This window comes from Oncorhynchus keta, chromosome 22 (assembly GCF_023373465.1).
Source record: "Oncorhynchus keta strain PuntledgeMale-10-30-2019 chromosome 22, Oket_V2, whole genome shotgun sequence".
NCBI lineage: Eukaryota > Metazoa > Chordata > Actinopteri > Salmoniformes > Salmonidae > Oncorhynchus > Oncorhynchus keta.
Window position 1 is genome coordinate 52,764,198 of NC_068442.1, and position 18,709 is coordinate 52,782,906.

General features: G+C 43.5%; 1 protein-coding gene across 2 annotated transcripts in view; it reads left to right on the forward strand.

The window, feature by feature from the left end:
* crocc2 (ciliary rootlet coiled-coil, rootletin family member 2) overlaps positions 1-18,709 on the forward strand; it is a 207,308-nt gene that overhangs the window by 145,990 nt on the left and 42,609 nt on the right. For both annotated transcript variants that reach the window (XR_008075929.1, XM_052475603.1), the window contains exons 24-26: positions 1,780-2,018; positions 11,353-11,512; positions 11,587-11,754. Coding sequence is in view for 1 of the 2 variants with exons in the window: in XM_052475603.1 (XP_052331563.1) it covers positions 1,780-2,018; positions 11,353-11,512; positions 11,587-11,754 (567 nt within the window). In the remaining variant the exon portion in view is untranslated. The remainder of the gene's footprint in view (positions 1-1,779; positions 2,019-11,352; positions 11,513-11,586; positions 11,755-18,709) is intronic.

Here is an 18,709-nt window from a genome sequence, read left to right on the forward strand (position 1 = left end):
AAGAACAAACACCATTGTAAATACAACCCATATTTATGTTTATTTATTTTCCCTTTTGTACTTTAACTATTTCCACATAATATGACATTTGAAATGTCTTTACTCTCTTGGAACTTTCGTGAGTGTAATGTTTACTGTTCATTTTTTAAATTGTTTATTTCACTTTTGTTTATTATCTATTTCACTTGCTTTGGCAATGAAAAACATATGTTTCCCATGGTAATAAAGCCCTTATATTGATTTGAATTGAGAGAGAGAGATAGAGAGAGCGAGAGCCCTCTTGGTAATATCATGAAATCAAAGATGGAGTTAACCCCTAGTGTAAATAAGTCAGTTGGGGCAGTGTTTATTTTCTCTCCTGCTGCAGGGAGAGGCTCCGATGAGATGGGACAGGTTCCCCTGTGCTTCACTCTGATCTACTTGAGGACCACAATCAGAGGGCTCTCCTCTACCCTCCAGACCTGGATTTAAATAGTATTTGAATTATTCCCAATACTTTAGCTGGCACTGTGGAAACAATGCAGTAGTCCATCATACGAACATTTCGCACTTCAGGCAGACGAAATCAAACGCTTATGAATGATTTTGAATAGTATTTGAACCCAGGATATTCTCCATCCCCCTTCCCCCTGAATAGTAGTTGAACCCAGGATATTCTCCATCCCCCTTCCCCCTGAATAGTAGTTGAACCCAGGATATTCTCCTTCCCCCTTTCCCCTGAATAATATTTGAACCCAGGATACCCCCATTTCCCTGAAATTAAGTTTGATGGGTTGGAAAGGGAGAGGATTAGAATTGATGAGAAGAAAACATATTATGTGACCTGTATAAACATCATGCCTCTCCCTCCTCCCTCCCCTCTCCTCCCTCCTCCCTCCCCTCTCCTCCCTCCTCTCTCCCCTCTCCTCCCTCCTCCCTCCCCTCTCCTCCCTACTCCCTCCTCCCTCCCCTCTCCTCCCTCCTCCCTCCTCCCTCCACCTCCCTCCTCCCCTCTCCTCCCTCCTCCCTCCTCCCTCCTCCCTCCCCTCTCCTCCCTCCACCTCTCCTCCCTCCCTCTCCTCCCCTCTCCTCCCCTCTCCTCCCTGCCCTCCCCTCTCCTCCCTCCACCTCTCTTCCCCTCTCCTCCCTCCTGTCCTCCCTCCCTCTCCTCCCCTGTCCTCCCTCCACCTCTCCTCCCTCCACCTCTCCTCCCCTCTTCTCCCTCCACCTCTCCTCCCCTCTCCTTCCTCCACCTCTCCTCCCCTCTCCTCCCTCCCCCTCTCCTCCCCTCTCCTCCCTCCTGTCCTCCCTCCACCTCTCCTCCCCCTCTCCTCCCTCCACCTCTCCTCCCCTCTCCTCCCTCCACCTCTCCTCCCCTCTCCTCCCTCCTGTCCTCCCTCCACCTCTCCTCCCCTCTCCTCCCTTTACCTCTCCTCCCCTCTCCTCCCTCCACCTCTCCTCCCCTCTCCTCCCTCCTGTCCTCCCTCCCTCCACCTCTCCTCCCCTGTCCTGCCTTCCTTGGTCTGGTTAATTCGAAGCAGTCTTGGGCCTAGATTCAATCCGTATCCCAGAATATCTGCGCTATAACGCAATAAAAATGTTGAGACAATGTTTCTGCGTTCGCGGAGACTGCATACACAGTGAACACTGCCTCTGCAATCACGCTATGAAGCGGGACTTCTGCAATACGGATTTAATTAAGTCCAACGTGGTCTCTTGGGTTCGAGTGCTCTGGCCTCCATCTCTGGTTTGAAGCCTCAGTGAGCTCCTCCTCTCATCTCCATTCCCTGGTCCTGCTAGGTGGAGGGTCTTCGGCGGGACCTCCATCGGGCAGAGGATGAACGTGACGCAGGGCGGGAAGAGCTGATCGAGTCCCACAGGGAGCTGAGGGAAGTGGCTCAGGAGAGGGACGACCAGAGGAAGGAGGTGCTGGACCTCAGGAGGCTGCTGGGGGACGAGATCCGAGACAATGAGGCCATCCACTCCTCCAACCAGGAGCTCAGAGCTGCAGTGAAGAGAGCAGAGAACGACAACAACAGGTACAGTCACGCACCGTCCCATACACACAACAGATACAGTCACTCACTATCCCATACAGACAACAGATACAGTCACTCACCATCCCATACACACAACAGGTACAGTCACTCACCATCCCATACAGACAACAGGTACAGTCACTCACCATCCCATACACACAACAGATACAGTCACTCACTGTCCCATACAGACAACAGGTACAGTCACGCACCGTCCCATACACACAACAGATACAGTCACTCACTATCCCATACAGACAACAGATACAGTCACTCACCATCCCATACACACAACAGGTACAGTCACTCACTGTCCCATATAGACAACAGATACAGTCACTCTGTCCCATACAGACAACAGATACAGTCACTCACTCTGTTCCATACACACAACAGGTACAGTCACTCACTGTCCCATATAGACAACAGATACAGTCACTCTGTCCCATACAGACAACAGATACAGTCACTCACCATCCCATACACACAACAGGTACAGTCACTCTGTTCCATACAGACAACAGGTACAGTCACTCTGTCCCATACAGACAACAGATACAGTCACTCTGTTCCATACAGACAACAGATACAGTCACTCTGTCCCATACAGACAACAGATACAGTCACTCTGTTCCATATAGACAACAGATACAGTCACTCTGTTCCATACAGACAACAGGTACAGTCACTCTGTTCCATACAGACCACAGATACAGTCACTCTGTTCCATACAGACAACAGATACAGTCACTCTGTCCCATACAGACAACAGGTACAGTCACTCTGTCCCATACAGACAACAGGTACAGTCACTCTGTCCCATACAGACAACAGATACAGTCACTCTGTTCCATACAGACAACAGGTACAGTCACTCTGTTCCATACAGACAACAGATACAGTCACTCTGTTCCATACAGACAACAGATACAGTCACTCTGTTCCATACAGACAACAGATACAGTCACTCTGTTCCATACAGACAACAGGTACAGTCACTCTGTCCCATACAGACAACAGGTACAGTCACTCTGTTCCATACAGACAACAGATACAGTCACTCTGTTCCATACAGACAACAGGTACAGTCACTCTGTTCCATACAGACAACAGATACAGTCACTCTGTTCCATACAGACAACAGGTACAGTCACTCTGTTCCATACAGACAACAGATACAGTCACTCTGTTCCATACAGACAACAGATACAGTCACTCTGTTCCATACAGACAACAGTTACAGTCACTCTGTCCCATACAGACAACAGGTACAGTCACTCTGTCCCATACAGACAACAGGTACAGTCACTCTGTCCCATACAGACAACAGGTACAGTCACTCTGTCCCATACAGACAACAGATACAGTCACTCTGTTCCATACAGACAACAGATACAGTCACTCTGTTCCATACAGACAACAGGTACAGTCACTCTGTTCCATACAGACAACAGATACAGTCACTCTGTTCCATACAGACAAAAGGTACAGTCACTCTGTTCCATACAGACAACAGATACAGTCACTCTGTTCCATACAGACAACAGGTACAGTCACTCTGTTCCATACAGACAACAGATACAGTCACTCTGTTCCATACAGACAACAGATACAGTCACTCTGTTCCATACAGACAACAGGTACAGTCACTCTGTTCCATACAGACAACAGGTACAGTCACTCTGTTCTGTCAAGAGAACGACAGCCAAAAACAGGATTGTCTGATCTCATACAGCCAACTATGTGTGCATATGGGTCCAGGGCTTTATTGGGTTTTATGAAGTAGAAATGATGTAGACGGTATGGAGTTTAAAGACAAAACTGTTTTGAAATGAGTGTTTTCTAAACCCACTCCATGTGATGAGGCCCACACCCGATAATACTCTGTACAGTCAGAGATGGCATACAGATTTTCTGACAGGCCTATGTTTCTGCTTATCGTTTCCGACATTTTGTCAGGCTATTTGTTATAAATGATTTATCTATAATTAAACATGTGCAGCTTCTCTTCTGTCATTATTGTTGCCCCAAGAAGACTTTAATAAAAACCCTCACCAGAATGATGTCATAAAGGGATAGAATGAATGATGTCATGAAGGGATAGAATGAATGATGTCATAAAGGGATAGAATGAATGATGTCATAAAGGGACAGAATGAATGATGTCATAAAGGGATAGAATGAATGGTTCAATCTGGTTGACATCAATAATGTTGGTTTTCTCTTTCCTCTGTCATCTCTGCTTCTCTCACGCAGCAAAGACGTTTAGGGACCGGGGAGAATATGCAATAATGGGGATAAAACGGAATGGGGGAGGGGGCGGGGGGGATGTTCAGTGAAACAATTCTAAATTACATCAGTTTGACTGGTTTTAAGGACATTAGAAGCTGTTAAAACAATCCAACATGTTTTTGATAAGATTTCATTTCGGCTTGGGTTGGTATTTTATATGGTTGAAACAATAGCAGCTTATATGATGCTAATACAGAAAGCACTGACAAATTTGCAAACGGTCCCTAACCGTGCATTCATAATCACAAGGTGCTGAAAGAAATCTATTTCTAAACTCCTGTTCCCCAATCAAATTGTATCACTTCACCAAAACATTTCCAAACATTAGACTACTGTTCTGGTCCTCTCTTCTATAACAGACTACTGTTCTGGTCCTCTCTTCTATAACATTAGACTACTGTTCTGGTCCTCTCTTCTATAACATTAGACTACTGTTCTGGTCCTCTCTTCTATAACATTAGACTACTGTTCTGGTCCTCTCTTCTATAACAGACTACTGTTCTGGTCCTCTCTTCTATAACATCAGACTACTGTTCTGGTCCTCTCTTCAATAACAGACTGTTCTGGTCCTCTCTTCTATAACAGACTACTGTTCTGGTCCTCTCTTCTATAACAGACTACTGTTCTGGTCCTCTCTTCTATAACAGACTACTGTTCTGGTCCTCTCTTCTATAACATTAGACTACTGTTCTGGTCCTCTCTTCTATAACATTAGACTACTGTTCTGGTCCTCTCTTCTATAACATTAGACTACTGTTCTGGTCCTCTCTTCTATAACAGACTACTGTTCTGGTCCTCTCTTCTATAACAGACTACTGTTCTGGTCCTCTCTTCTATAACAGACTACTGTTCTGGTCCTCTCTTCTATAACATTAGACTACTGTTCTGGTCCTCTCTTCTATAACATTAGACTACTGTTCTGGTCCTCTCTTCTATAACAGACTACTGTTCTGGTCCTCTCTTCTATAACATTAGACTACTGTTCTGGTCCTCTCTTCTATAACAGACTACTGTTCTGGTCCTCTCTTCTATAACATTAGACTACTGTTCTGGTCCTCTCTTCTATAACAGACTACTGTTCTGGTCCTCTCTTCTATAACATTAGAATATTGTTCTGGTCCTCTCTTCTATAACAGACTACTGTTCTGGTCCTCTCTTCTATAACATTAGAATACTGTTCTGGTCCTCTCTTCTATAACATTAGACTACTGTTCTGGTCCTCTCTTCTATAACAGACTACTGTTCTGGTCCTCTCTTCTATAACATTAGACTACTGTTCTGGTCCTCTCTTCTATAACAAACTACTGTTCTGGTCCTCTCTTCTATAACAGACTACTGTTCTGGTCCTCTCTTCTATAACATTAGAATACTGTTCTGGTCCTCTCTTCTATAACATTAGACTACTGTTCTGGTCCTCTCTTCTATAACAGACTACTGTTCTGGTCCTCTCTTCTATAACATTAGAATACTGTTCTGGTCCTCTCTTCTATAACATTAGACTACTGTCCTGGTCCTCTCTTCTATAACAGACTACTGTTCTGGTCCTCTCTTCTATAACATTAGACTACTGTTCTGGTCCTCTCTTCTATAACATTAGACTACTGTTCTGGTCCTCTCTTCTATAACATTAGACTACTGTTCTGGTCCTCTCTTCTATAACAGACTGTTCTGGTCCTCTCTTCTATAACATTAGACTACTGTTCTGGTCCTCTCTTCTATAACAGACTACTGTTCTGGTCCTCTCTTCTATAACAGACTACTGTTCTGGTCCTCTCTTCTATAACAGACTACTGTTCTGGTCCTCTCTTCTATAACAGACTACTGTTCTGGTCCTCTCTTCTATAACAGACTACTGTTCTGGTCCTCTCTTCTATAACAGACTACTGTTCTGGTCCTCTCTTCTATAACAGACTACTGTTCTGGTCCTCTCTTCTATAACAGACTACTGTTCTGGTCCTCTCTTCTATAACAGACTACTGTTCTGGTCCTCTCTTCTATAACAGACTACTGTTCTGGTCCTCTCTTCTATAACATCAGACTACTGTTCTGGTCCTCTCTTCTATAACAGACTACTGTACTGGTCCTCTCTTCTATAACAGACTACTGTTCTGGTCCTCTCTTCTATAACATTAAACTACTGTTCTGGTCCTCTCTTCTATAACAGACTACTGTTCTGGTCCTCTCTTCTATAACATCAGACTACTGTTCTGGTCCTCTCTTCTATAACAGACTGTTCTGGTCCTCTTCTATAACAGACTACTGTACTGGTCCTCTCTTCTATAACAGACTACTGTTCTGGTCCTCTCTTCTATAACAGACTGTTCTGGTCCTCTCTTCTATAACAGACTACTGTTCTGGTCCTCTCTTCTATAACAGACTGTTCTGGTCCTCTCTTCTATAACAGACTGTTCTGGTCCTCTCTTCTATAACAGACTACTGTTCTGGTCCTCTCTTCTATAACAGACTACTGTTCTGGTCCTCTCTTCTATAACATTAGACTACTGTTCTGGTCCTCTCTTCTATAACATTAGAATACTGTTCTGGTCCTCTCTTCTATAACAGACTACTGTTCTGGTCCTCTCTTCTATAACAGACTACTGTTCTGGTCCTCTCTTCTATAACAGACTACTGTTCTGGTCCTCTCTTCTATAACAGACTACTGTACTGGTCCTCTCTTCTATAACAGACTACTGTACTGGTCCTCTCTTCTATAACAGACTACTGTACTGGTCCTCTCTTCTATAACAGACTACTGTTCTGGTCCTCTCTTCTATAACATTAGACTACTGTTCTGGTCCTCTCTTCTATAACATTAGACTACTGTTCTGGTCCTCTCTTCTATAACAGACTACTGTACTGGTCCTCTCTTCTATAACATTAGAATACTGTTCTGGTCCTCTCTTCTATAATAGACTACTGTTCTGGTCCTCTCTTCTATAACAGACTACTGTTATGGTCCTCTCTTCTATAACAGACTACTGTTCTGGTCCTCTCTTCTATAACAGACTACTGTTCTGGTCCTCTCTTCTATAACAGACTGTCCTGGTCCTCTCTTCTATAACAGACTACTGTTCTGGTCCTCTCTTCTATAACATTAGACTACTGTTCTGGTCCTCTCTTCTATAACATTAGAATACTGTTCTGGTCCTCTCTTCTATAACAAACTACTGTTCTGGTCCTCTCTTCTATAACAGACTACTGTTCTGATCCTCTCTTCTATAACAAACTACTGTTCTGGTCCTCTCTTCTATAACAGACTACTGTACTGGTCCTCTCTTCTATAACATTAGACTACTGTTCTGGTCCTCTCTTCTATAACAGACTACTGTTCTGGTCCTCTCTTCTATAACATTAGACTACTGTTCTGGTCCTCTCTTCTATAACATTAGAATACTGTTCTGGTCCTCTCTTCTATAACATTAGAATATTGTTCTGGTCCTCTCTTCTATAACAGACTACTGTTCTGGTCCTCTCTTCTATAACAGACTACTGTTCTGGTCCTCTCTTCTATAACATTAGACTACTGTTCTGGTCCTCTCTTCTATAACATTAGACTACTGTTCTGGTCCTCTCTTCTATAACATTAGACTACTGTTCTGGTCCTCTCTTCTATAACATTAGACTACTGTTCTGGTCCTCTCTTCTATAACAAACTACTGTTCTGGTCCTCTCTTCTATAACATTAGACTACTGTTCTGGTCCTCTCTTCTATAACATTAGACTACTGTTCTGGTCCTCTCTTCTATAACATTAGACTACTGTTCTGGTCCTCTCTTCTATAACAGACTACTGTTCTGGTCCTCTCTTCTATAACAGACTACTGTTCTGGTCCTCTCTTCTATAACAGACTACTGTTCTGGTCCTCTCTTCTATAACATTAGACTACTGTTCTGGTCCTCTCTTCTATAACAGACTACTGTTCTGGTCCTCTCTTCTATAACATTAGACTACTGTTCTGGTCCTCTCTTCTATAACATTAGACTACTGTTCTGGTCCTCTCTTCTATAACAGACTACTGTTCTGGTCCTCTCTTCTATAACAGACTACTGTTCTGGTCCTCTCTTCTATAACATTAGACTACTGTTCTGGTCCTCTCTTCTATAACATTAGACTACTGGTCTGGTCCTCTCTTCTATAACAGACTACTGTTCTGGTCCTCTCTTCTATAACAGACTACTGTTCTGGTCCTCTCTTCTATAACAGACTGTTCTGGTCCTCTCTTCTATAACAGACTACTGTTCTGGTCCTCTCTTCTATAACAGACTACTGTTCTGGTCCTCTCTTCTATAACATTAGACTACTGTTCTGGTCCTCTCTTCTATAACAGACTACTGTTCTGGTCCTCTCTTCTATAACATTAGACTACTGTTCTGGTCCTCTCTTCTATAACAGACTACTGTTCTGGTCCTCTCTTCTATAACAGACTACTGTTCTGGTCCTCTCTTCTATAACAGACTACTGTTCTGGTCCTCTCTTCTATAACAGACTACTGTTCTGGTCCTCTCTTCAATAACATTAGACTACTGTTCTGGTCCTCTCTTCAATAACATTAGACTACTGTTCTGGTCCTCTCTTCTATAACAGACTACTGTTCTGGTCCTCTCTTCTATAACAGACTACTGTTCTGGTCCTCTCTTCTATAACAGACTACTGTTCTGGTCCTCTCTTCTATAACAGACTACTGTTCTGGTCCTCTCTTCTATAACATTAGAATACTGTTCTGGTCCTCTATTCTATAACAGACTACTGTTCTGGTCCTCTCTTCTATAACAGACTACTCTTCTGGTCCTCTCTTCTATAACAAACTACTGTTCTGGTCCTCTCTTCTATAACAGACTTTACTGGTCCTCTCTTCTATAACATTAGACTACTGTTCTGGTCCTCTCTTCTATAACATTAGACTACTGTTCTGGTCCTCTCTTCTATAACATTAGACTACTGTTCTGGTCCTCTCTTCTATAACAGACTACTGTTCTGGTCCTCTCTTCTATAACATTACTACTACTGTTCTCTTCTATAACAGACTACTGTTCTCCTCTCTTCTATAACAGACTGTGTTCTGGTCCTCTCTTCTATAACATTAGACTACTGTTCTGGTCCTCTCTTCTATAACAGACTACTGTTCTGGTCCTCTCTTCTATAACATTAGACTACTGTTCTGGTCCTCTCTTCTATAACATTAGACTACTGTTCTGGTCCTCTCTTCTATAACAGACTACTGTTCTGGTCCTCTCTTCTATAACAGACTACTGTTCTGGTCCTCTCTTCTATAACAGACTACTGTTCTGGTCCTCTCTTCTATAACATTAGACTACTGTTCTGGTCCTCTCTTCTATAACAGACTACTGTTCTGGTCCTCTCTTCTATAACAGACTACTGTTCTGGTCCTCTCTTCTATAACATTAGACTGTTCTGGTCCTCTCTTCTATAACATTAGACTACTGTTCTGGTCCTCTCTTCTATAACAGACTACTGTTCTGGTCCTCTCTTCTATAACATTAGACTACTGTTCTGGTCCTCTCTTCTATAACAGACTACTGTTCTGGTCCTCTCTTCTATAACAGACTACTGTTCTGGTCCTCTCTTCTATAACAGACTACTGTTCTGGTCCTCTCTTCTATAACATTAGACTACTGTTCTGGTCCTCTCTTCTATAACATTAGACTACTGTTCTGGTCCTCTCTTCAATAACAAACTACTGTTCTGGTCCTCTCTTCTATAACAGACTGTCCTGGTCCTCTCTTCTATAACAGACTGTCCTGGTCCTCTCTTCTATAACATTAGACTACTGTCCTTATCCTCTCTTCTATAACATTAGACTACTGTTCTGGTCCTCTCTTCTATAACAGACTGTCCTGGTCCTCTCTTCTATAACATTAGACTACTGTCCTTATCCTCTCTTCTATAACATTAGACTACTGTTCTGGTCCTCTCTTCTATAACAGACTGTCCTGGTCCTCTCTTCTATAACATTAGACTACTGTCCTTATCCTCTCTTCTATAACATTAGACTACTGTTCTGGTCCTCTCTTCTATAACATTAGACTACTGTTCTGGTCCTCTCTTCTATAACATTAGACTACTGTTATGGTCCTCTCTTCTATAACATTAGACTACTGTTCTGGTCCTCTCTTCTATAACATTAGACTACTGTTCTGGTCCTCTCTTCTATAACATTAGACTACTGTCCTGGTCCTCTCTTCTATAACATTAGACTACTGTTCTGGTCCTCTCTTCTATAACATTAGACTGCTGTTCTGGTCCTCTCTTCTATAACATTAGACTACTGTTCTTATCCTCTCTTCTATAACATTAGACTACTGTTCTGGTCCTCTCTTCTATAACAGACTACTGTTCTGGTCCTCTCTTCTATAACATTAGACTACTGTTATGGTCCTCTCTTCTATAACATTAGACTACTGTTCTGGTCCTCTCTTCTATAACAGACTACTGTTATGGTCCTCTCTTCTATAACATTAGACTACTGTTCTTATCCTCTCTTCTATAACATTAGACTACTGTCCTTATCCTCTCTTCTATAACATTAGACTACTGTTCTGGTCCTCTCTTCTATAACATTAGACTACTGTTCTATATAGTTAGACCAGATACACTGAGGCTCTGGAGTTGAGGTTTAGTCTACACACTAGCGTCAGATACAAATATTGAAAGTAAAACCTCACTGTGGCTCATAAACATGAATTGCACAAGAATGATACATTTCTGATTTGTTCATGCTTTTTTTTGTTTTCTCTTTATTCAACCCCCTGCCCTTCATCCACATCCTAAAACCACCAGTCCCGCGGGTATAACAATGGGGATTGTGAGTTCTGACTCAACCCCACACATCACTATTTGAAATGTGACAATATTTTTCTTCAATATTTTGACAGTAATCTACCTCTATAACCCTGTCTCTGCCTCCATCTCCGTCGGCCTTTGGCGTAGCGTCAAGGACAAGGAGCAGAAAGTGTATTTTTGTAGTCGTTTTGACAGTAATCTACCTCTATAACCCTGTCTCTGCCTCCATATCTCCCATCAGTCTGCGGCGTAGCCTGGAGGACAAGGAGCAGAAAGTGGTGGTGCTGGAGGTGTGTAAGACCTCCCTGCAGCAGGAAGTGTCCAAGCTGAGGAGCACCATGAGAGAGCTGGAGAAGTCCCGGCTGCAGGCACGCAGAGAGCTGCAGGAGCTACGCAGACAGGTGAGGCTTTATCTTCTTCTTCTTGTTCTTCTTCTGCCTCAGCCTCTAATCAGTCTCTATCTCTACCTGTTCAGGTGAAGATCTTAGAGAGGGAGGCTGCCCAACAGAGGGAGGAGATGGGAGAACTGCAGGCCAGGGTGTGTCAGGAGGAGGTGAAGGAAGAGGAGGCGAGGAGGGAGTCCTTCAGTCTTAAACAGAGAATCCTGGAGAGCGAGGCGGGCAGGGAGGCGGCCATCAAGGAGGTACATTACCATAGGAGGCCCACAGGGCTGGGGAGGAGGACAGGAAGGAGGTACGTTACCATAGGAGGCCCAAAGGGCTGGGGGAGGAGGACAGGAAGGAGGTACGTTACCATAGGAGGCCCAAAGGGCTGGGGGGAGGAGGACAGGAAGGAGGTGCATTGCCAAAGGAGGCCCACAGGGCTGGGGGAGGAGGACAGGAAGGAGGTACGTTACCATAGGAGGCCCACAGGGCTGGGGGAGGAGGACAGGAAGGAGGTGCATTGCCAAAGGAGGCCTACAGGGCTGGGGAGGAGGACAGGAAGGAGGTACGTTACCATAGGAGGCCCACAGGGCTGGGGAGGAGGAAAGGAAGGAGGTACGTTACCATAGGAGGCCCACAGGGCTGGGGGAGGAGGACAGGAAGGAGGTACGTTACCATAGGAGGCCCACAGGGCTGGGGGAGGAGGACAGGAAGGAGGTACGTTACCATAGGAAGCACACAGGGCTGGGGAGGAGGACAGGAAGGAGGTACGTTACCATAGGAGGCCCACAGGGCTGGGGCGGAGGACAGGAAGGAGGTACGTTACCATAGGAGGCCCACAGGGCTGGGGGAGGAGGACAGGAAGGAGGTACGTTACCATAGGAGGCCCACAGGGCTGGGGGAGGAGGACAGGAAGGAGGTACGTTACCATAGGAGGCCCACAGGGCTGGGGAGGAGGACAGGAAGGAGGTACGTTACCATAGGAGGCCCACAGGGCTGGGGAGGAGGACAGGAAGGAGGTACGTTACCATAGGAAGCACACAGGGCTGGGGAGGAGGACAGGAAGGAGGTACGTTACCATAGGAGGCACACAGGGCTGGGGAGGAGGACAGGAAGGAGGTACGTTACCATAGGAGGCCCACAGGGCTGGGGGAGGAGGACAGGAAGGTTGGCAGGAAGGAGGTAAATGTGCTGTTTCCGTTTTTTATCTGTAATGAAGTTGCTAAAATAAAAAAATATATAAAAAAATATATATTTGTCATTATGGGGTATTGTGATGTCATTATGGGGTATTGTGATGTCATTATGGGGTATTGTGATGTCATTACGGAGTATTGTGTGTAGATTGTTGACGAGGGGGAAAAAAAACTATTTAATCCATTTTAGAATCAGGCTGTAACTTAACAAAATGTGGAAAAGGTCAAGGAGTCTGAATCATTTCCGAATGCCCTGTATGTAACTTACAGGTAGTAGTCCGCTATACAGCCTCAATAACAACATGCTTCAGCAAACATCCTGTCCAGAATACCTGCAGTGATTACAGTATGGGGAGGAAGGGCCGAGGATGTGCCACTCTCTAATGAATCACCTTTTGTCAGCCTGGCTGGGGTTTAACATACTGTGGGTGTACAGCCTTCACACGGTATTCACACCCTTTTACTTTTTTACACATTTGGTTGTGCTACAAAGTGGGATTCAAATGGATTTCATTTTTTATCAATGATCTACACAAACTACTCTGCAATGTTAAAGTGGAAGTAAAATTCTAACATTAAAATATGTATATATGTATATATACAGTATATATATACTGTACGTATGAAAGTGACTTTGGAACGTAATTCAAACCCCTTGTCTTTTTTCATATTTTGTTACATTACAGCCTTATAACAATTCCTCAGCAATCTACACACAAGGCACCATAATGACATCACAATACCCCATAATGACATCACAATACCCTATAATGACATCACAATACCCTATAATGACAATACCCCATAATGACATCACAATACCCCATAATGACATCACAATACCCCATAATGACATCACAATACCCTATAATGACAATACCCCATAATGACATCACAATACCCCATAATGACATCACAATACCCCATAATGCATCACAATACCCTATAATGACAAAGCAAAAACATGGTTTTAGAATGTATTGCAAATGTATCAGTATTCAGACCCTTTGCGAGGAGACTTGAAATTGAGCTCAGATGCATCCTATTTCCATTGATCATCCTTGAGATGTTGCTACACCTTGATTGGAGTCCACTTGTGGTAAATTCAATTGATTAGACATGATTTAGAAAGGCACACTCCTGTCTATATAAGGTTCCACAGCTGACAGTGCATGTCAGAGCAAAAACCAAGCCATGAGGAATTGTCCTTAGAACTCCGAGACAGGATTGAGTGTCGAGGAACAGATCTGGGGAAAGGGAACCAAAACATTTCTACAGCATCGAAGGTCCCCAAGAACGTAGTGACCTCCATCATTCTTAAATTGAAGAAGTTTAGAACCACCAAGACTCTTCCTAGAGTTGGCAGCCCGGCCAAACTGAGCAATCGGGGGAGAAGGGTCTTGGTCAGGGAGGTGACCAAGAACCTGATGGTCACTCTGACAGAGCTCTTGAGTTCCTCTGAGGAGACGGGAGAACTTTCCAGAAGGACAACCATCTCTGCAGCCCTCCACCAATCAGGCCTTTATGGTAGAGTGGCCAGATGGAAGCCACTCCTCAGTAAAAGGCACATGACAACCCACTTGGAGTTTACTAAAAGGCACCTAAAGAATTTCAGACCATGAAAAACAATATTCTCTGGTCTTATGAAACCAAGATTGAACTCTTTGGCCTGAATGCCAAGTGTCACGTCTGGAGGAAACCTGACACCATCCCTATGATGAAGCATGGTGATGGCAGCATCATGCTGTGTGGATGGTTTTCAGCGGCAGGGACTGGGAGACTAGTCAGGATGGAGGCAAAGATGAACGGAGAAAACTACAGAAAGATCCTCGATCAAAACCTGTTCCAGAGTGCTCAGGACCTCAGATTGGGGCGAAGGTTCACATTCCAACAGGACATTGACCCAAGAGGACAATGACAGCCAAAACAACGCAGGACAAGTCTCTGAATGACCTTGAGTGGCCCAGCCAGAGGCCGGACTTGAACCCGATCGAACATTTGGTGAGACCTGAAAGCGTCATACCCAAGAAGACTCGATGCTGTAATCACTGCCAAAGGTGCTTCAACAATCAATCAATCAATCAAATCAATCAAATGTATTTATAAAGCCCTTCGTACATCAGCTGATATCTCAAAGTGCTGTACAGAAACCCAGCCTAAAACCCCAAACAGTAAGCAATGCAGGTGTAGAAGAACAGTGGCTAGGAAAAACTCCCGAGAAAGGCAGGAACCTAGGAAGAAACCTAGAGAGGAACCAGGCTCTGAGGGGTGGCCAGTCCTTATAAATGAGCAAAAAATAAATAAATAAATAAAAAAACGCTTTTGCTTTGTCATTATGGTCTATTGTGTTTATTTGATTTATTTCTGTATTTTATTTCACCTTTATTTAACCAGGAAACAGGAAAACCAGTCGAGAACAAGTTCTCATGTACAATACCAACTGCGACCTTGACCAAGATAAAGCAAAGCAGTGGGACACAAACAACGACACAGAGTTACACATAAACAAACGTACAGTCAATAACACAAAATAAAAATAGAAAGATCTATGTACAGTGTGTGCAAATGTAGGCGAGTAGGGAGGTAAGGCAATAAACAGGCCATGGAGGCTAAAATAATTACAATTTAGCAGATTAACACTGGAGTGATAGATGTGCAGAAGATGATGTGCAAGTAGAGATACTGGGGTGCAAAAAGGTGAGAGGGTAAGTAATAATATGGGCTTGAGGTAGTCTGGTGTGCTATTTACAGATTGGCTGTGAACAGGTACAGTGATCGGCAGGTGGGTGCAGGGAGCGATCGGTTGAAGAGCATGAACTTAGTTTTACTAGCGTTTTAGAGCAGTTGGAGGCCATGGACGAAGAAGTATTGTATGGCGTTGAAGCTCGTTTTGAGGTTTGTTAGCACAGTGTCCAAAGATGTGCCAAATGTATACACAATGGAGTCATCTGCGTAGAGGTGGATCAGAGAATCACCAGCAGCAAGAGCGACATCACTGATATATACAGACAAAAGAGTCGGCCCGAGAATTGAACCCTGTGGCATCCCCATAGAGACTGCCAGAGGTCCAGACAACAGGCCCTCGGATTTGACTCACTGAACTCTATCTGAGAAGTAGTTGGTGAACCAGGCGAGGCAGTCATTTTAGAAGCCAAGGCTATTGAGTCTGCCGATAAGAATGTGGTGATTGGTATAGAATGTGGTGATTGGTATAGAATGTGGTGATTGGTATAGATTGCGGTGATTGGTATAGAATGCGGTGATTGGTATAGAATGCGGTGATTGGTATAAAATGCGGTGATGATTGGTGATTGGTAGAATGCGGTGATTGGTATAGAATGCGGTGATTGGTATAGAATGCGGTGATTTGGTATAGAATGCGGTGATTGATTGGTATTGGTATAGAATGCGGTGATTGGTATTGGTATAGAATGTGGTGATTGGTATAGAATGCATTGGTATAGAATGATTGGTATAGAATGCGGTGATTGGTATAGAATGCAGTGATTGGTATAGAATGCGGTGATTGGTATAGAATGCGGTGATTGGTATAGAATGCGGTGATTGGTATAGAATGCGGTGATTGATTGGTATAGAATGCGGTGATTGGTATAGAATGCGGTGATTGGTATAGAATGCGGTGATTGGTATAGAATGTGGTGATTGGTATAGAATGCGGTGATTGGTATAGAATGCGGTGATTGGTATAGAATGCGGTGATTGGTATAGAATGCGGATGATTGGTATAGAATGCGGTGATTGGTATAGAATGCGGTGATTGGTATAGAATGCGGTGATTGGTATAGAATGCGGTGATTGGTATAGAATGCGGTGATTGGTATAGAATGCGGTGATTGGTATAGAATGCGGTGATTGGTATAGAATGCGGTGATTGGTATAGAATGCAGTGATTGGTATAGAATGCGGTGATTGGTATAGAATGCGGTGATTGGTATAGAATGCGGTGATTGGTATAGAATGCGGTGATTGGTATAGAATGCGGTGATTGGTATAGAATGCAGTGATTGGTATAGAATGCAGTGATTGGTATAGAATGCAGTGATTGGTATAGAATGCGGTGATTGGTATAGAATGCGGTGATTGGTATAGAATGCAGTGATTGGTATAGAATGCGGTGATTGGTATAGATTGCGGTGATTGGTATAGAATGCGGTGATTGGTATAGAATGATTGGTATAGAATGCGGTGATTGGTATAGAATGCGGTGATTGGTATAGAATCTGGTGATTGGTATAGAATGCGGTGATTGGTATAGAATGCGGTGATTGGTATCGAATGCGGTGATTGGTATAGAATGCGGTGATTGGTATAGAATGCAGTGATTGGTATGGAATGCGGTGATTGGTATAGAATGCGGTGATTGGTATAGAATGCAGTGATTGGTATAGATTGTTTTCCTCATCAATCTATTTAAGCATAACAAGTTAAGGAAAAAGTCAAGTTTCCACATTCACTGTATGAAAAATAAAACGCAAATATATATATATCTTTTGATAAGTATTCAACCCCCTAAGTCAATAGTACATGTCAGAATCACCTGTGACAGCGATTACAGCTGTGAGTCTTTCTGGGTGAGTCTCTAAGAGCTGTGAGTCTTTCTGGGTGAGTCTCTAAAGATCTTTCCACACCTGGATTGTGCAACATTTGACCATTATTCTTCTCAAAATTATTCAAGCTTTGTGAAATTGGTTGTTGATTATTGCTAGACAACCATTTTTATGTCTTGCCATAGATTTTCACGTAGATTTAAGTCAAAACCGTAACTCGGCCACTCAGGAACATTCACTGTCTTCTTGGTAAGTAACTCCAGTGTAGATCTGGCTTTGTGTTTTAGGTTATTGTCCTGCTGAAAGGTGAATTCCTCTCCCAGTGTCTGGTGGAAAGCAGACTGAACCAGGTTTTCCTCTGGGATGTTGCCTGTACTTATCTCCATTCTGTTTAATTTTTCATCCTGAAAAACTCCCCAGGCCTTAACGACTATAGCCATACCCATAACATGATGCAGCCACCACTATGCTTGAAAATATGTAGAGTGGTACTCAGTAATGTGATGTATTGGATTTGCCCCAAACACAATTCAGGATAATTACTTTTTTACTTTTGCAGTATTACTTTAGTGCCTTTTGTAAAAAAAAAAAAAAATCTGTACAGGTTTCCTTCTTTTCACTCTGTTAATTAGTTTAGTATTGTGGAGTAACTACAATGTTGTTGATTCATCCTCAGTTTTCTCCTATCACAGCTATTGTCAGCGATTGGGTGCAGAGATGTAGCAGAGTCAGGACACAGGTTTGAGCAACACAACTGAGTTTACTCACAAAAAATTCAAGCAATATTCCAAATAGGAAAATACATGCAAACTAACACCTACAACAACCACTAAGACACCAACAATCGCGGACAGAACAGAAATGTATCAAATCAAATCAAATCAAATCAAATTTATTTATATAGCCCTTCGTACATCAGCTGATATCTCAAAGTGCTGTACAGAAACCCAGCCTAAAACCCCAAACAGCAAACAATGCAGGTGTTAAAGCACGGTGGCTAGGAAAAACTCCCTAGAAAGGCCAAAACCTAGGAAGAAACCTAGAGAGGAACCGGGCTATGGGGGTGGCCAGTCCTCTTCTGGCTGTGCCGGGTAGAGATTATAACAGAACATGACCAAGATGTTCAAATGTTCATAAATGACCAGCATGGTCGAATAATAATAAGGCAGAACAGTTGAAACTGGAGCAGCAGCACAGTCAGGTGGACTGGGGACAGCAAGGAGCCTTCATGTCAGGGTAGTCCTGGGGCACGGTCCTAGGGGCTCAGGTCAGTTGAAACTGGAGCAGGAGCATGGCCAGGTGGACTGGGGGACAGCAAGGGAGTCCTCATGTCAGGTAGTCCTGGGACATGGTCCTAGGGCTCAGGTCCTCCGAGAGAGAAAAGAAAGAGAGAAGGAGAGAATTAGAGAACGCACACTTAGATTCACACAGGACACCGAATAGGACAGGAG